Source organism: Primulina eburnea, chromosome 15, assembly GCF_022965805.1.
Source record: "Primulina eburnea isolate SZY01 chromosome 15, ASM2296580v1, whole genome shotgun sequence".
NCBI classification, from domain to species: Eukaryota; Viridiplantae; Streptophyta; class Magnoliopsida; order Lamiales; family Gesneriaceae; genus Primulina; species Primulina eburnea.
Genome location: NC_133115.1, coordinates 29,692,475 through 29,712,346, shown reverse-complemented (window position 1 = coordinate 29,712,346; position 19,872 = coordinate 29,692,475). Strand labels below are relative to the sequence as shown.

The following is a 19,872-nucleotide window of genomic DNA, read 5'->3' as shown; positions in this document are numbered from 1 at the left end:
TCCATATTTATTATGTTAATAATGAATATATTAATGTGAAAATATTGTTAGGTTCGAACATTGCCATTCTTGCTGTTTCTTTCACCATTTGTTAAAGTTTAGGGCAATTGTATCATGAAAAAATTATATTTTTTATTATGTATGTTGGTCTCGTTGCAATTTTGGTTTTCTGTGTTGTCGAATTTCAGTTTTAGTTTGTTATCTTTATTTTTTTTGACAATTTTAGTCATTTTTCGATGTGGCGTTGATGTGATACCATTGTGACGGAAATGTGACACTAATGTTAATAATGTCACATCAACACTTTAGGTGAAATAAGATTAAAATTGTCAAAGATCAAAAGATACACGATTAACACTGATAATTGACAATTTAGAGGAGTAAAACATCGAAAATACAAATATATATACAACTTCAAAAATGTAAATTTTTTATTATTATTATTTTCATTATGATTTTTTAAGTGTTAAGTTATTTGATGAGTGATACATATTTCTCTTCATTTGCGTTTCTATCTTGAATAAGTTAATTAATGATATTATTGCATCTCAAGTAAATATTTTTTTTAGAAAACACTTCGATAAATAATACTGATCGGATATTTTAAGAATAATTAAATACAAAAAGAAATGTATACGAAGCTATGAAAAAAAGATAGAAGTGAAGTTACATGAACTTTAGGTTTAGCTTATTGTTGATCCCTAGTGGTGAATTATTTTTGGAAAAATTATATTGTTGGTTTTTTTTTTTTTTTTTTTTTTTTTTTTTTTTTTGTGATTTTAGTTATCTATGTTATGAGATTTCAGTTTTTACTCTTATATCTTCCGATTTTTTGCAAGTATAGTTATTTTCATTGAGAATATCGATGCGACACCAAACTCATCAACGCTACATCGAAAAAATGATTAAAATCGCAGACTACGCATTAAGTTGGTGGAACAAAAATAATTACGCAATGACTTTCGACTCAATATATAACTATATATAACCACGGTGATGAGGAAAATGATTATAGAACAACAAAAATAATAATAATCGCATTTTCAGAAGGAAAAAAAATCATCGACCAATTGATATGATATTATATTAGAAAGCACAAAATAAAATTTAAAAAAATATTACTGAAGTTTTAACCAAAACCTACCCCATAATTTTCGAATATAACAAAATTAATGGCGGAATTAAAAAGGGTCCAAACCCACCGCAATGAAACTTGGCCACCCTGTCCTGTATATGTTCTGTCCCTTTCTCATTTTAAATACCTAATATTCAATAAATCTTGCCGATTGTAGGCCCTCGAACTCGACTATTCATCTCACCGTTTTCTTCTTCCTCTCCACAACTCTTCTAGATATTGTCTAAAAACCACTCTCCCCACTTGCACGTCATTCCATGCATGTATAAAAGGTCTGGATCAAGAATTGTATGGCCATTAATGCAGCAGCCATGAACAATAATCAAGAAGATCATGAAAATGTTAACAAGCAAGAAGATGATCAGCACCAGCATGATATGGTGATGCCGGGTTTTCGGTTCCATCCTACCGAAGAAGAGCTGGTTGAATTCTACCTCCGCCGTAAGGTTGAGGGCAAGCGTTTTAATGTGGAACTTATCACGTTTTTAGACCTTTATCGCTATGACCCTTGGGAACTTCCTGGTATATTTTATTTGGCTTTTTGTGTATGTTTATATGTGTGAATGAATTCTATGCGTGTTTTTACCTTTTAAAAGAAACCTTGGGAGTAGTAGAACTACTATATAGTTCAACCCTCCCGTTCATTTCTTGATTTTCAGTTTATGCAAGCGTGTAGACAAGGGCTTTTGCTGGTCGAATTGTTGCGATGGATCGGTATAAACGATCACTTGAAATTCATCCCTTTTCTCTCTTTCTTGATCTTCAATTTTCTACAAGCATGTGGACTAGTTTCAATTCAAGGGCTTTTAGCACGATGCTGACGAATTGGCATGGTTGAATCACCAAAAATGATCACCCCCTTATCTTACTTGATTTCCACTTTTCTGCAAGCTGTACAGAGCATTTTCATGGGTTTTTAGTAACCAGTTTCTAGAGGTAGATCAGGATAAGCGATTGGAGAGCATCAGCCCTTTTTTTCCTTTTGACTTTCATTTTTTCACAAACATATATGGAAATAACTTTCAAGAGCTTCTATCTACAAGTTTGTTCTGATGGAACATTACAATTGATCATAGAAAATAGAAGAAACTGCCGGTCAAACAAATTTATTTTACTCCGTTATGTTCTTGCTTACTAAAACTACATATTGTCTCAATACGTTTGATTATTTTTACTTTTCATTATAAGTGTGTGTACGTATGTGTGTTATTTATGGTGCTAAATTAATTTTTTTTTCTTTTGCTTTAAATCTCTCAGCTTTAGCTGCAATAGGGGAGAAAGAATGGTACTTCTATGTGCCTAGGGATAGGAAGTATCGCAACGGGGATCGACCTAATCGTGTGACAACTTCTGGATATTGGAAGGCAACTGGAGCAGATAGAATGATTAGAAGCGAGAATTTGAGGTCTATTGGCCTGAAGAAAACCCTTGTTTTCTATTCCGGCAAGGCTCCGAAAGGTATCCGAACTAGCTGGATCATGAATGAATACCGACTGCCTCACCAAGAAACCGAACGCCTGCAGAAGGTATTAGATAGTTCAGGAACATATAATCAATAATGGTGGAAATAAGTGTATAGAAAAACAAGAATGAAATTTTACTATATATATATATATATATAGGTTTTTCGAAAAGAAAATTCTTTCAAAAGAATTTTATGTTTCTGGTTTCTGATTTTGTTGAAAACCTCACTCTGAAAAATGTCCTTAGATCAATATATCCCATGAAATTAAGTATATAAGAAGAACAACTGATTTCATTCTTCATTTCATTAATTACTATGTGAATTCTTGAGATACATGCCAAGATGTAAAGAGTCATGTCCTAATTTCAGTATTTAGCTTATTTCATGATTTATAACGCAAGGGTTCACATGAAAAAAGTGCAAGAATTAATAATTTAACTAATTTATTAGGACACATGAAAATTATTTCAGTTCTGTTCTTATTTAATTATTATGAATAGAAGTTTGCAAATTCTAACTCTATAAATAATCTCGTGACCAAAGACATGGCAAGACAGCATTTTCATTCAAATTTCAAGCACTTCTTTCATATCCTTTTAACTTCATTTGATCTTAACAATTCGAAACTTATTTTTTTACTATTTTCAGGCGGAAATTTCTCTGTGTCGAGTCTACAAACGAGCTGGAGTCGAAGACCATCCATCTCTCCCTCGTTCCCTCCCTACAAAAGCTTCGTCTTCGTCTTCCTCACGAGGGTCACAATCAACACAAATACCACAAGAAACCATGAATCTTGGAATCGAAACGTTCCAAACCGAAGGAATCATGAGCGAGTCAAGCCCTAGTAGCAGCACAAACGTTGGAACATCACTTGCCCTTTCGAATCCCAACTCTTACAACCTTAATAATCCATTACTCCACATGGCTTCCACCATTGATGCAGCGGCTCCAAGTTCCGTAGAAAGGGAAAGGATGATTCTTCTACAGAATTATTCCCAAAAAATTGGCACTACCATATTTGCAAATCCATCTTCTTCACATGCAATCGATGATCTCCACAAATTGGTGAATACTTACTCAACAAATCAAGAAAACCACCACTTCTCTAACAATATTATTGTCCCCGGTCTCCTTTCCCACTTCACAACATTGCAGCCTCAGCCTCAGCCTCAGCCTCAGCCACAGCAGCAGCAACAGGTAGCTCTGAACGTGATTCCGGGCTCGATTGAGGCCGCTTACTCGGATAGATTGTGGGATTGGAATTCAATATCAGATCAGGCAAGCAAGGACTACAACAGTCATTTCAAGTAACTGATAATATATATAATATATATTGATGCATATACATTATATATATAAATAATTCACTGATTATATTATGTGCCTAGCTAGTGCTAATATGTTAAGTCTCTTATTTAAGCACATTTAACTTTATGGTGAAGAATTTTAATGTGATTTGTTTGCTTATTAGGGTTTTTGGGTTTTCTTTTCTTGTTTTTTTTCAATGTTTTGGAATTTGTAGCACAATTGAAGCAATTGCAATACTAAAAGCTCCTCTTTAAATTTGAAGGGCTATTAATATTAGCCATATACTTCAAGAAATTATTGTTTTCAAATGCATTAATTAAGATTAGAAATCTAAACTGAAATGGGATGCTATTGGTTTGTGTAGCTAGCTATAATTTCAGTCTAAACTTTTTTTTTTTTTGATTAATTTGGAGATTAAAGGAGAGATAGAGAGAAAATAAATTTTGAATATTCTTATATTTTTTAGCTTATAAAGTTGTGTTAGAATTATTAATAAAATAAGTGCTAGTGAGTTAATTATCAATGTAACAGATATCACATAATTATTTTATTTTATTTTCCAATTTAGAGAAATCAAATGTTTTTAATTAAGATGTCACAAAAAAATGTGAAAGTATAAACTACTTTCATATTGAATGAAATATTGAAGAAACCTAATATATAATTTAATGATCGAATTGATTTTTTTAAATATAATTTATTAAATAAATAGATTTGCTCATAGAGTAGATGTCCTATAAACAATATGGTAAATCAAACTCAAAAGTTAAAGTTCAAAAATATTATCTAAACTACAATAGAATTGATTTCCATAAGCAACGGGGTTGCTAAATTTCTGTGCCAAGTTTTTGGTTTCATAGTACTGACAAGATCCCAAGTGTACTCTGTCTCTGCAGCTTTGTGTGTGTAGTTTTCACTTCCATACGAATGATATATATTAGTAATACTATGGTGTATCTGGTTTTATTTCTTGGAGATTCAATTTATCATGAAATGGAACAAAATATTATACTTTTTCTCTTAAAAAATATTTTAATATAATTGTTACTATTTACTCCAATAACTTATCTTCTAAGATTTTTAAAGTTCTTCACACCTTGATATTATTATTATTATTAGTATTATTACTTGATATATATATATATATATATATATATATATATATATATATATATATATATATGTATTGTTTAATGTGTTTTTTATAAATTATGTTTGAATAAAAAAATTTGGAAATAAATCCAAAGATAATCTGTCCCCCACAAAACATTTATAATAGGATTATATTGATGATAGAATTGCTACAGAAAAAAATGACTTGCAGAAGACTTGATCAGAGACAAAACTCTTATTAAGGAAAATGCCAAAGTTTGTTGGACCCGTTTCACGTGGAAACATTGTCTCAATTTTATTTGTTCATTTAGTTATTTGGTAAATTACTTTTTACTGGAAAAGTAAAATGTTTCTTTTAAGTAGACTTTTAATTTGATTTTCTAAGAATAATTACTAACTTTTTCCCTCATGCGTAATGAAAAAAATAATATTATCAATATATATAGTGTCATATCAGTAATGTTAATTACTAACTTTTTTCCTTATCCATGCTAACGTGAAAAAAAATATTATCAACATATAGAGTAGGTCTCCTGTGAGACGGTCTCACGATCTTTATCTGTGAGACTGGCCAATCATACCGATATTCACAATAAAAAGTAATACTCTTAGCATAAAAAATAATATTTTTTCATTGATGATCCAAATAAGAGATCCGTTTCATAAAATATGACCTATAAGACTATCTCACACAAGTTTTTTCTCAACATATATAGCTTCATATCAATAATATACGAAGAAAAAGATAGACTAAAAATGCACAAAAAAAAAATTAAAATTAAAATATCGTATTAAAACCATATTTTAATCTATTAGAGTATTAAAAACCTATATAGACCAACTTAATGATCACTTTTGTTTTTTCTGTTAATTGATAGGTAACTAATTTATTATCGATTATTATTATTAAATAAAAAATATTAAAACTTAATTCAATCATTTTAATAATATATGATAGAGTTTTGTTCACTTTAAAGTAAACAAGAAGTATACTTTGATTTAATTTAGCAATTAGGTTTGGTGGGCAGCAGTAGTGTATTGAGAAAACTGGGTAATATCTTATATATCTATTAAATTTTTAAAAATAATGATATATCATTTGTATTGATAATTTACTTCATACAATTAATTATTTTCAAGATTTTCAAATCATTTTGATTCAAGAATAAAAATTCAAATCCTGGTCATATATACAAGAGATTTGTATAGATTTTTGGTGCCTAGCTCTAGAAAAAATTTTGACATCTATATTTTCTGTTTATCTATACATACTTTATTATTGAAGTTGAAGGACTAATAACTTTTGTGTGATGCATATTTTTGGGGTTTTTGTAAACTTGCACCTTGTATTATAATCATTTTGGCACATTACACCATTATATTATATTTTTGGCAGATTCCACCTTCGAATCAAATTAAACAATTACCTTGCATCCTTTTATATTTACAATATAAATATTTTCTTCAAATATAAAAATTAAATATTTTTTTATATTTTCAATAGAAATCTTTCTCCCAAATATCGAAAATTAAAGGGGCAATTTTGTAAGGATTGCAAACATTATTTAATAAATATGTTGGATTAATTAAATTTTGGTGATTTAGTAAATTGAGCCAAACTGAACTGATAACGAGGTAAATTGAACCGAACAAATCATGAGATAAAGTGAAATTACTAAGATAAAATTCGTTTGAAGCCTAACTTATATCAATATCCACCAAACTGATAGCTGAAGACCAATTGCACTAAAAGATAATTGAGTAAATGAAGAAACATTCTATGCAGGATCAATTTAGACTAAATAGTTAGACTAAAATGTTCATCAAACTCACTGAGGGTTTCTTCGAGCTTCATTTTTACATTGTTAAACTTCTGGATAGCCACAGTTGGCTTGTTCTCCTTAGTCTGGTCATTACCTTCACATAGTTGGGTTAGCTTCTCTCAGATCTCTTTAGGTGTAGAACAAGTTTTTATTGTACTGAACATGTTTTTATCTAAAGTTTTATAAAGGATATATATCATTGGCTTTGTTGTCTAGGTTAACCTTTTTCTTGTCTTCAACTGCCCATTCAGATATGTGTTTTTCCACCATCTGTAAAGCACTTTCAGTTATGGAAATGATTGTGTTTGTCTCTAGGATTTTCATTGTACCATCAATGATGGCATATCACATGTCATCGTCTTTTGTAGATAAGTGTGCTTGCATGCGAATTTTCAATCATCATAATTTTCTTTTGAAAACATAGGAACTTTATTGAAAGAAGCCATACGAGTATATGAATATCATAGGTTGAGAAAAAACCGATCTGATACCACTTGTTAGGATTGTGTTAGAGTTTAAAGAGTGTGAGTAAACTATTTTTAAAAAAAAAATTATTATAAACCACGTCAAATATAGTGCGATCGGTCTTGATGTTGTTAAATGTCAGACCAAATTTTCTTTACATTTAAGAAACGGTCGAACCACAAATTGTGCGAAAACAATCCGATGAATCATGAATCTTATGACTACTTTATGCTCAAAAAGGTAATTTAAACAAGATAAGTAAATTCAGTAAGGAAGTAACACGAGTGAAGTTTATAGATGTTTGAATATTCAAACTCCTACATCATTTTTTCTTCCACTTATGTAAGGTTTTCACTTGAAAACTTTTGTTTTACAAAACTTATAACAATTCATCTCAGTTTTAAGACTTATCTACTGCCTAAATTGAAACTACTAGTAATTCAAATGGTTGAGATAAGTTAATCCTCATATTCAAACTGTCGAACGTTTTTTCAAACTTTCTATACATAAACAGTCAAGTGGTTTGACAGGGGCCCTTGAAGATCTCATAAATGTTTTTCGATGCGAAAACTATCTTTTCAGAAATTGTAAGCTTGAATGTATGTTTTTGTGAATTTCTGTAACTTCAACTTTTCTTAGCATCCCTCTATTTATAGCACCTTTTGAATTTTCCTGTTTAAAGATAACTGGAATTTTTTCCTTAAAATATGTACATGTCATCATCAGTCGTTGCAACTATAATTTAATTATCATTAATATCCTTCCTGTTTTTGCGACTTTAAGTCCATAACTGCAGATTTTTTTCATGCGAGAGTTTGTAAGACCTTTTTGCAATCTTTCTATTTTAAAGTTTCATCTGTATTGTTGATTTATAATATCCTTATGGGGAACCTTAAATATGACCATTTGCAGTGCTGTTGGGACTCAATGGTTTGAACTTTGTGCACTACTTTAAATTCTTTCGACCGGTTAGCTAGAGTAAAATAAACACAGCGGTTGGATGGCTCTACATTATGAAACCGGTTGAATGTAGCCTCTAGACCGGTTGAACGTGTATTTACTGAATCTTAAGTAGAATGGTCGAGTACCTGTAGTACAAAGCAAACCGTAGTTTGATCTAACACAATAAGTTATTGTTTATCATTATCAAAACTAAGGGATCTAACATATCGTGAGATTGAACATTTTAATGAAAAAATATATATAATAAATATTTATATTCAAAAGATGATAATAACAGTTTACATGTTGAATTCCAACGAGTTGGAACGTCTCATGCAAACTTTTTGCCATCATACCATTTATTTCGCAAAATTTGTCTCATGTTTCATAACTTGGAGATGTGTCCATAAATAATAAATGGTGTTCCTATTTGATTGATAATGTGATTATAATTTTTTTTTCATCTTGAACACATAAATTTAAAATATGACATGTATACCTAATATGAAAACATTTAATACTCAGTGATGATTTACGTATTTCAATAAGTTTAGTAATACTAGAAGTACTTGAACTAGCATTATCAAAAGAAATTGAAAAAACTTAAGAAGATAGAGCATATTCTTCTAAAATAACAAATATAAGTTTATATATATTTTGTGTCGTGTGTATTTTGTTTAAACATCTATATGCCAGAATTTTTTTTGAGTCCTCCAACATGGTTAAAAAAGCTTTTTCACTTGATTTTATCATCATAACAGTGCAATGTGGCCATGTTCCTAAACCGGGCCAAATGTTCGTCGGGATCGGTGTTCCCCTCATGTTTTTCTCGACTTTTGCTGACTTGTAATGGGACGACAGAGGCTCATTTACTATGTGAGTGGAGAAAAGACACTCTTTTGGTTGGACTCGGGGAGCTCGAGAGGAGCCAGTTCGTCCTTCAAACTTCTTTACATTCTTCCTTAAATCTTTTAATTCCTCGGTCATGGTGAGAGCCTTTGAACATTCTTGAGAGGTTTCCTCTTTTCTTGTTTTGTCCCAATGAGGGGACTCATTCTCGAACCCTTCTTTTTAGTGCATGTGTCTTCTGTTGGGAGGTAATTTATCTGTAATGGTTTTCTGGACTGCCACTGCTATCCACTGGGTTAGCTGTTCTGGGTTTAATGTGAAAGTGTGTTGAGGGGTAGGGATGGCAATTTCCTCCGAACCTATTGGAGGATCCGATATCCGACCCGAATAAAAGAGGGTATGGAGGGATTTTTAGACCCTATTAAATAATTGGGTAATCGGGTATGGGGATTTTCGGATTTGGGTATGGAGGCGGGTTTGATATAATCCGACCCACGCCCTACCCGAATACCCGTTTAAATTAATATATATATATATATATATATATATATATATATATATATATATATATATATATATATATATATATATATATATATATATATATATATATATGTATATAGTAATTATATTTATTTATATTAAAGATTCATTTTCTCAAATCCAAGTAAATTATATATATATGTATGTATATATTTATATATATAGTAATTATATTTATTTATATTAAATATTCATTTTCTCAAATCCAAGTAAATCGATACTTTTTCTTTTCTCTTCCCTTTCACTTTCACTTTTACGTTTCAAGATTTACCGCTCTTTTATTTTTCATTCAATTTCCCATCTTCTTCATTGGTAAGTTTATTCCATGTTTGACTTTAAAAATTGAAAAATAATTTTTTTTTTAAATTGCGTACTTTTGTTCAACTAATATAAACTATTTTTAATATTTTGTTATTTTTTTTATAAAGTTTACTTTGCAAATTTTTATCAACAATAATTTTTCTTATTGTTCATTTAAATAATTTTTTTAAATATTCATAACTTCATTGAAACAATTTAAATTTGAAAAATTTCAATTGTATATGATAACAGGGTATTTGGGTAGGGTATGGGTATCCGATAATCCGATGGGTATGGGGATGAAGATGAAATTCAATACCCGATGGGTATGAGGATGGGTATGGGGATGAATTTAATAAATGGGTATGTGGATGGATGTATCAAATCCGGCCCATACCCTACCCATTGTCATCCCTATTGAGGGGGGTTGGATTCCCTTAGGGGACATCTGAGTCTGTGGTCTTCCTCCATACTTATTTTAGGGTGGAAACCATATCTATGTCTTAGATCTGATTTCTCACAGACAGCGCCAATGATAATGGCCATGTAACGGGTGAGCTGGATGGATGATTCACTGGGCCAAGTAAGCTCTTCTCTAGAACGATTGAGACCGGGCAGATAGTCACCGGGCTGAATGATCTGATAGGAGTCACGCGATGGGTAGATGTTAAAAATTATGAATCAATTTCTTTTATATGTTTGGTTAGAGCCGATCTTTTATAAGGCCAAAGAGGCCACCTCCTCAAGGCCCGGTCTTTGAGGGGGTCCAACGTATATGAGTCGATGACCTACTGAAATAAATTTTTTTTGGCCCAATATTATATTAAAAGAAGAGTAATTTGAATATTTTTTGTTTATAATTGATCAAACTCGATCTTTTTTTTAAAGTTCGGTTTGAACAATTTAAACAATATCAAGAGACTTTGGGGCATTTGTTGAGTATGTAGAAGTTAACGAGTTAGTCTATAACTAGCTTGATGAACTATTGTACAGAACTTTAACAATTTTTAAAATTGCTTCAGTGTTTGTTAGAACTGAATGATTTATTCTCAAATACTTATAACTGAATTTTAGCTTTATTTATTGCAACAATAGAACTCATTTTTAAAATTTTCCTTTAGACCCCGAACACATGTACAATTTTTTAAAAGTTTCGCTTCAGACCTCATCTAACACAGGTACGGCTCTGTGTTTGGTGCGGGAAGGTTTTCTGGCATAACCACTCTGACGCTCATGTCAGCCAAGTTTTATTTAGAAAGAAAAGTGCAATATAGAAATGTATATTGAGTACTTGTACAAAAAATGTGAAGTAAATAGATCCCCCCACCCCTTTTTTACCAATTAATCCCGGGTATTTATAGGTGTAAAGGTAATGATGATCTTGTTTTTAATGTCCGACCACTCTTAATGGTAAGATGGCTGCCCATGCTCTATCTTCTGACACTGTCACAACTGACATTCCATACTGCACCAGGTCTTTTAACATCACACCTACGTGTAATGAATAACATGTCAATGATTTTGAAACATGGCATCCCATACATGTGGGTCCAACATTGACACTTGTCCTGGAGTATTCGTCAATGACCGCTATGTGAGATCGTGGACAGGATCCCTGATCCACAAAGTCTTATTACATACATTACTCGGGCTCAGACTCACTCGAGCATATGCTGGTCTAATCAGCTTCCCTGATCGTTGCAAACTCGATGATGGTTTATAGAAAAACATGTTCTTTATCCTGGGTGGTTTTTATTCTGGCTTCTCTTATTTTTCCGATCTTTCCTTCTGCTCGAGTCCCGGGCTGACCCAAGTTCTTCTTGGAATATCACCATTACATTATCGTTTTGACTATTTTCTCGTATCCTATATAAGGAATATTTGCATGGAACACCTCATCCAGCACTGTCCACTTTTAATCTCTGTACAACATAGCAAAATATATATTGAAGAATAAATACGCAGAAGCTTGATAATTTTCCAACTTATTTGATGAAAGTATCTTAAAAAGTATCAAATAAGATTATTAACAAATATATTTTTTGGATTGTCATATTGTAGACATAATTTTTAGTTCAAATTATTATTATTGCAAAAAAATTAGTAGCCCTTGTTCTTGTTCTCGATATATTTTGTTTGTGCTACTTGAATCGAGAAATATCGACGAGTCGTAGGCTTATGATTTTTCTTGAAATTTTATTTGTAAACAAATAAAAATGATTAAGAAATTATTTGCAGCCTCTAAAAAAATATTTTTTTCATTTACAAATAATTGATCCACTGAATCCGGCTAGCTGGCTATCGTTAACAAAGTTATCTCTGGTCGGGGCATTCCCATCCCTAAAGCTCGGAATTGGGTTGATACTGAAATCACTGTACATATTCACATGATCCCATTTATGTTGATAAAAATCAATTTAATTGTTTAAGATATATCTGTATATTTGAATATAATTATTTTTTTATGACTAAATTATTAATTTACATAAATTCATTCGATGATCATTTATACACGGGTTTTCATTATCTACACTTTGACAGGATTTTTGCTTTTTTTTAAAAAAAAATTACTCAAGCAACCAAATTAAATTTTACCCGATATTTTGTTTGTTCAATGTTTAGGAAAAAAGAAAAAACAAAACAAAACAGGACGCGATTTCGAAGAATGAAAAATGTCTTCAAGAAATCATATAAATAAGGCTAATAACAGCACCAACGAAAAAGTCTTCCCATTTGACATTGGCTCAGGACTTGCAAAAATGCAGAGGCCCAAATGTAAATCACATTTCCTTCAACGTTGCAATAATAGTAAAAAAAAACAAGGATAAACTAACTTGAGCGGCTTATAAATATGGATGGCAAAATAATGAAGTCGAAACTTGAGGTGGCACCCTTCTGTATCATCTACCATATCTGTTATCCGAGGTCCTTCTCGATTTTGCACAAACTCCAAACCACGAAAAACGTCCATTTTGGCGTGTGTTAACAGGTGTTCCCTTTTGACCCTGGTTTTGTAACACAAAAAGGTTGTAAAGATTTAATTTTGGCATGGAAAAATTAAAAGAAATGTGACAACTTACCTTTCCCCTTCTATGAGTTCTGGTGTTGTTCCAACAAAACAAAGCAGTGCATCCGCCTGCTCCTGATCCTGATCCTGATTCATATCCCCTAAAAGGAATGCAGGAAACAAGAGTTAACACGGGATTTTTGAACCGATGTAGCAAGTTGCATACTAAAATTTTAGATTAGGAAGCCAATGCTCAGGGAAAAACAACCAGGAAGAAGGAATCTAAAGGAAAAATCACTAGAGAAAATTGAAACTAAGAAAAGATTTTGTCACAGAATCATGATCACCATAAATGATCACTTTTAAATGACTTAAGAACCCAAACCTATTGTGGATGAAATTCTCCACCATAAACAAACAACTTCTATCTGATCTGAAAGCACGAATTGAAACTACAAACAGGCGAAGTCATGAAAAGTTCAAAGATCTAAGTTAAAATATCACCACTAGCAGTTTTTGGCACTTGGCACACAGACAATCTATTCTTATAACCGTATTGATTCAATCTTGGCTTCTATGTGGCAGAAATGATTAGCTCTCCTTTAAAAAAAAAATTGAAAACCTCATTGCCGATACAAAACCTCATTGCCGGTACAAAAAACTTATTCTATTTTGTTTATTTATTCATGGGCTGCCTCGTGAGATTATGTAGGAATTTCGCTATCGAATTTCTTCACAAAAGTAACTCAAAAATATTGACTTTGATGTGATTAACTTCACATATTTCACATGATTAAAAAAATAATCCAAGGATTATAATAGACTACAAGTAGCAAGGAGTGAAGAAAAATTGGATGGAAGCAGAGTTTAGTTTATTTGGGATTGCTTTAAATATTAATTCTAAACAATGGTAGAACTTTGACACATAAAACACAAACGACGCAAAGTCCACTTTTTAATTTGTTATAACAAGCTAGTTATTCAAAATCTACGGCTGCTGAAAGACAACATCCTTCAATTATACCAAATTTGAACTTTTGTTATGCCTATATTGATAACTGACCAAGTAAATGCTCGAAATTTGAATTTTTATACAGTGAGAACCAAATTTCAAAATTTCAAATGGCACTATCTTGCATATCAAAGCATAAAAATCATCAGAGATAGCAACCAAAGAACTATAACAATAATAAACATTAATGAAAACATGGAATCATTAAGTTGGTAACTCACATGTTATCTTTGTTGAGATCTCTGGCAAACCTGCTATTATGCAACAAGCTTGGAGAGATGGGGCAACGACTGATCCCCTTGACAATATGTTCCTTTTGTTGTTGCATTTCATCCTTAATCTTTAGAGCTTTGATTTCGTTATTTAACTCATCTTCCCAGTGCTTCATTGGCACCACATCCAGAGAACTCATCAGCTGCATGTCATTTGGATTATACATTCCATCCTGTGGCAAAATTTGATTCCTCTCAGGTTTCAAACGACTCATTGATCTGGGAGTTCCTTTCTCCATTGCTCGCAACCAAGCAGTTTCCAATCTCTGCTCGCTAATGATGGATTCGATTCTCCGGCCAGGAATATCCATCTTTCTATCTTTTGAGGCGCTAGTGTTTTCGGAAGTTTCTATTTGACGGCCTCCAGACACATTAAAGCTTCCTCTTGATAACTTCAATGGGACATGGCGTAAATCAAGATCAGAATTACCCCCTGTAATATCTGAGCATGTGGATTTGTTTTCCAGGTTTATTGCTATGTTTTTGTCCATCTGCTTTTCACTTGAAGAATATGGTACCAGGATAATTTTAACCTCCACATTGCGGCGTAAAACAATTTCAAAAGAGTTTGTGATGCTGCTAAGAAAACCTTCTGCTCTGGTTTTTATATTACTATCTCCAAATGCAATGTGAGCAACAAAACCACCTGCACACAGTAGTTTTAAGGTTGGGGACGCTTGAAGAAAACTTTCACTTTTGTACATTAATATTCACCAACAAAAACTGATTAAAAACATAGTCATAAAGCTCACAGCATCATCTTAAGATTAAATCAAGTGTTTATGTGCTTAGATTGAATGCCTGCGGACGTGTTCACACGTTATACAAGCACTCCCCTTAAAAAAGGTCTACTCGTAAACAAATTGTAGAACCAAGTACCGTCGATATATCAAAAGCTAGGAATGACAATACAACTCAAAGTTTTAAAACCATACAACCCAAATACCACGTTCTCAATTACTGTTCTATATAAGCAGTGGCGTACAACTCAAAGTTTTAAAACCATACAACCCCAATACCACGTTCTCAATTGCTGTGCTACATAAGCAGTGACGCAGAAAAACAAAGGCAATTGTTATTCTCTAGCATGTGAAAAGCAAAATGAGATAAAATAACAACGGTTTTGAATATATAATAAGTTATTTGCGACACTCGTACTTTTACCTTTAAATTCGGATATTGATACAAGCTTCCCATAAGAATGGAGGAGTTGTCTCAATGTCTGGGAATGACACTTCTCAACGCATTGGAGCCATATATCAATCAACGTCTTTGAATCCATGCTTCTTGAACTAGATTTCCCATTTCTAAAGTCATCACGTAAGTATCTCAATCCTTCGCCACTCAAAGACTGGTTTTGATTGGTATTGGAATCGAAACTGGCAGCAGATGTTAGTGAAACAGGATTCTCTTTGTTAGTTGAATTGCGGTGAGCAGCAGTTATCACAAAGGATGAGGGAGAAGACAATTTATCTGGTATAAACTGGCCATCGGTTCTCTGCTTCTGGGCAGCAGCTTCTTTATGGATGCTTATTCGGTTTTCTTCAGTTGCCTTGGAGCTTTGTCGTCGACTACTGCCTGAATGACTTTGATCAGGAGAAGGCATGGAACCTAACTGTAACAGAGTAGCGGTGAACCAAGTAGATCTTTCACTTGAAAGTCTTAGATGCTTTTCTGCTTCAGAGAGGAGAGTCAGTGCACGCTTTAATCTGTCCACTTCTCTGTCAGATACTGAAAAAAATCACCAGACATTACTTGCAACACATCATAATATAAACAAAAGTCAAAATCATGATCTTTAATCATGAAATAATAATTCAGCTTAAACATGATGTGTATACGACACACTCCACATACTCAAGAGCATATGAGAATAGTAGAGACGCCAAAAGATATCGTAGGAACAGCACAAATACACATTACGTCTTGATAGATGTACCACTTAAGTAGTCATACAAAATATCAGCGGCAGTGGCTCTCCAACAAGAATAAATCCAGAAAAGTCGAAAAACATAGACATCCTTTTATCTTGTTGACATGTTGCTAACACATTTATTTTTGCTCCAATAGAGACATATGTAATCAATTCCTTACATGGTACTGAGAGAATCAACATGCTTTCACTCTAAGCTGAGGAAATTCCTGGTATTAACCTCGCAAACCGTTTGAGCTCTAACTAAAATTCAACTTTTTACTGTCCTTTATCTGTTTCGCTTGAAGAAGCACCAAAATTTACCCTCATCTCATAATGTTAGTATATTGTCCACCTTTTAAAATTTATATTCTATTCTCATGATGCTAAATGAGCCATCAGTTGCAATTAAAATTTGGTAAATCAACACATAATGCAAAATACAAAGTGGAAAAAATGGAAGAATAGAAGCTCTTACAATGTCTCCCACCAACGTAAGAATCATTGTGCCTGGCATCAACTGTAGGGTAAGTTCCAGCAATGATATCAACAATAAGAGTTGCCATTTGAGACATTAATACTATCGGATCAACGCCTGAATCAATCAATTCTCTGGCTCTAATCACTGTTTCAGCAGCGTTTGATGACATGGCTAACTCCAAAAGCTCCAGCATTTTCTCATCAGAAACGACCCCAATCTACAAAAGAAAAAACACATTTTCACAAGGTTCTTTAAAGAATTGCTAACATGTTAATCGTTTATGCTACTAATTCAAGAATAGTACGAAGTTTCCTATTAACATGCCATTCGATAATTTTTTTCTGAACATTTGTATCAACAGACATTCTAAAATTGTTTAGTAACAGAAAACTTAAAAGAAAGAGAAACTATAAGGAAAAGAAGCTCACTCAAACTTACCAGCTCATTCACCAAGGAAATAGAGATTCTTTTTCCAAACAAACTCAACTGGTCTAACATGGTTTCAGCATCTCGTAACGACCCATCAGCATTCGAAGCAATCAAATCTAGTGCATCCAATTCAACATCCAAATTCTCATCAGTGGCAATCTTCCTCAGCCGAGTGACTATGTCTCCATTGCTAATTTTGCTGAAAAGTTGCTTCTGACAACGTGACAATATAGTGTGTGGTAAGTTGTCAATATCCGTCGTTACGAGGATGAAAACTACCCGTGGCTGCAGTTTCTCAAGGAGTCGGAGAAAAGTCAGCCATGTCTTTGAGGGCAACAAATGACATTCATCAATAATAAAAATCTTGTATTGAGACGGGGCTGATAAATGAACCACTGAGAGATTTTTCAAAAGAGTTTTAATGTTGTTGATTCCCTTTTTACTAGAGCCATCAACTTCTTTGAGATACATATTCTTGCCAGATATGGAATCTGTGCATTCCCTGCAGACTCCGCAGGGTTTAGACTCATCAGTGGCAAGGCAATTCAAAGCCATGGCAAAAATTCTCGCAGCTGAAGTTTTTCCAATTCCACGAGGACCTTGGAAAAGATAAACGGGAGCTATCCTTGCTCTTTTAATTGCACTTGTGAGAGATTGGACAACTATATTTTGACCGACCAGTTCGTCAAAAAACATTGGCCTACACCTGTGACACAGGCTACGGACATTTTCAGGTGAACTTTCCTCGTGCATTTCCCCATTGAAAGATACTAACTCTAACCCTTCTTGACTCCTGCAACTCGATGACCACCTCCTTCCATCTAACCGGCTCAAGGCCTCCATATCAAGCTCCCCAAAATTTGTGGAAATTTCGTCGTCGCTATTCCCACTTCCACTTCCACTTCCCATAGATGATCCTCCTCGTCCATTGCCAGCGTTGGCGAGAAGGGGGACAACACTTTGAGCACCAATCATAGAAATCGGTCTCCTCTTGTTGGATCCCACGGTTGACCGGTGATGTCTTTTATGATACATTATCCGGCTTCCGCATAAGATGCTACTCCCTTTCATCCTTAACGTATCTGAAAGAGACGGAGAACAACTCCCACATCCAATTCTAGACTTTGGCGTGGACCTTCTAGACCAATAACAAGGAATTCCACATCCTTGTCTCCCAGGAAAATCCAATTGATCATCCACTTCATCGTCTGCATCATTAATGGATCCCGTCGTGGCATCCCAAGACTCAATGATACTAGGATTTGTGACTCCATGTTTATTATAAGAACTCGTCGACAATGCAGGTGTACTGTATGAAATAGAGTCGTCCTCTTTCATGTGACTCCTCAACAACTTTGTGGGTGAATTAGCCCAACCTTTATTTTTAAGCTTAGCTAGCAATGGAGAAATTGCCGACACCCTCCTTAAGTCTTCGGAGTTAGAGTAGTCTTCAGTATCATCTGACTGATTGACCAAACTCGCCAGATCATACCTCCCTATTCCTAAACTAGGCGAACCCTCCACGACATTTTTGGTGCCTCTCGTGAGTGGCATCTGCTTTCGCAATTTTTCATTACGATTCCACAAGCTGGCACCAGAATAATTACTCCTCTTTGACTTCTTCCTAATAGTTCGCCTAATAGATGGAGAAAATCTCGTATCTTTACACTTAAAGATAGCAGAAGCACACCTATCACTCGAATAAGCATCACTCTTAGAATCATTCCCACCACCATCCCTCCCATCACTCATGTTATCGACATCAACACTTTCTTGATTCAAAAATATCTCTACATTCTTGCTGTTCTCTGTATCATCAACACCAATCAGGCGACTTACTTCGCTCTCAGATTTCTGGATCTTCCAGTTATGCAAAAACACCAGCTTCTCTTTATCTTTCTCTTTCACATTGCCCTTATCATTGGCAACATTGACATTACTATTACGATCATTACTTTCTACGTTCAATGACCGTTGCAAACACTTCTCAGATAAAGAAGAATTGGCTTTACCATCAATCGAATCAAGCAGGACATTCTTTTGATGATGCACATAATGATGCTTGGTGAGGGCTGAGGCCGAATTCAGCGGTGACCTCCACGAAGAGGAAGTTCCGGGATCCCTTAAATTTTTTGCGGCCTTCCGGATTTGTGTCAGTTCCTTCTTCAAATGCAGGTTACTAGGATCAATCCCACCTCTGCCACCACTTCCACCGCGCATTTCCACAGATGCCATCAAACTACTGCCACTACTCCACCAGAAAACCCCAGCAACAAACTCAGCATAATAACATAAACACTACCTCAATCCCACATTCTGGCCGTATATATGATTGAAGAATCAAAAAGAAAATTATTGGTTTTGCACTAAGAGAAGGGAAGTACAGATCCGGCACAATTAATTTCCCTTTCAATAATGGAACTTTTTCCAACAGCCATAATAAGGGATGGGGCAGAAATCAAGCCTACACAGCCAGTAGTGTGAAAACTAGCCAAGTAGCGTTTTCTGTAGAGGAAAAACAGTGTAGGGCTAAAACAAAAGTACGGAAAGGGAATGAATCACTCCATAACAGCTGCCAGAATGAAGTGATGAGTAATTTTCACGTGCTCTGTGTGAAAGATTGAATCTTTTTTCGGTTCCGAGGAAAAGGAGTAAAAATGGCAGGTTTTCCCTCTCGGAAGAGGAAGTGGCCCGCCCAAAGAATGAATTGAGGTTCAAGGCTTCAAAATTCCTTGTAATAAGTGGGGATTTTCTCTTTAATCTTGATTTTGTCTGAGATTTAGTTCTTGATTTCTTTCGGTTTCCATTTTCTTACG

The 19,872-nt window shown here is 33.8% G+C and overlaps 2 protein-coding genes across 3 annotated transcripts; one reads left to right on the top strand and one right to left on the bottom strand.

The window, feature by feature from the left end:
* Positions 1-1,293: 1,293 nt before the first annotated feature.
* Positions 1,294-4,236, top strand: LOC140815203 (uncharacterized). Of its 2 annotated transcripts, none has more exons than XM_073174322.1 (3): positions 1,294-1,657; positions 2,393-2,661; positions 3,249-4,192. In XM_073174322.1, exons 1-3 carry the CDS (start codon positions 1,426-1,428, stop codon positions 3,909-3,911), a joined length of 1,164 nt encoding a protein of 387 aa, XP_073030423.1. In that variant the 5' UTR covers positions 1,294-1,425; the 3' UTR covers positions 3,912-4,192. The 2 variants fall into 2 exon arrangements, with proteins under 2 accessions (XP_073030423.1, XP_073030424.1); XM_073174323.1 differs by lacking the exon at positions 1,294-1,657 and adding an exon at positions 1,680-1,849 and having other exon boundaries at positions 3,249-4,236.
* An 8,370-nt stretch (positions 4,237-12,606) lies between these two features.
* LOC140813553 (protein STICHEL-like) lies at positions 12,607-19,872 on the bottom strand. The gene is made up of 6 exons (XM_073172110.1): positions 17,066-19,872; positions 16,625-16,844; positions 15,399-15,965; positions 14,184-14,880; positions 13,024-13,111; positions 12,607-12,948 (listed from the first exon to the last, which is right to left on the bottom strand). Exons 1-6 carry the CDS (start codon positions 19,289-19,291, stop codon positions 12,844-12,846), a joined length of 3,903 nt encoding a protein of 1,300 aa, XP_073028211.1. The 5' UTR covers positions 19,292-19,872; the 3' UTR covers positions 12,607-12,843.

What these genes read in the sequence shown, in the direction of transcription:
- LOC140813553 (XM_073172110.1), bottom strand. Translation starts at nt 19,291, where the DNA reads ATGGCATCTGTGGAAATGCGCGGTGGAAGTGGTGGCAGAGGTGGGATT. An exon ending in TTTCCTTGGTGAATGAGCTG is followed by an intron (nt 16,845 to 17,065) that starts GTAAGTTTGAGT and finishes TTTCTTTTGTAG; the next exon opens with ATTGGGGTCGTTTCTGATGA. An exon ending in GATCTCAACAAAGATAACAT is followed by an intron (nt 13,112 to 14,183) that starts GTGAGTTACCAA and finishes CATTCCTTTTAG; the next exon opens with GGGATATGAATCAGGATCAG.
- LOC140815203 (XM_073174322.1), top strand. Translation starts at nt 1,426, where the DNA reads ATGGCCATTAATGCAGCAGCCATGAACAATAATCAAGAAGATCATGAA. An exon ending in TGACCCTTGGGAACTTCCTG is followed by an intron (nt 1,658 to 2,392) that starts GTATATTTTATT and finishes TAAATCTCTCAG; the next exon opens with CTTTAGCTGCAATAGGGGAG. An exon ending in AAACCGAACGCCTGCAGAAG is followed by an intron (nt 2,662 to 3,248) that starts GTATTAGATAGT and finishes TACTATTTTCAG; the next exon opens with GCGGAAATTTCTCTGTGTCG.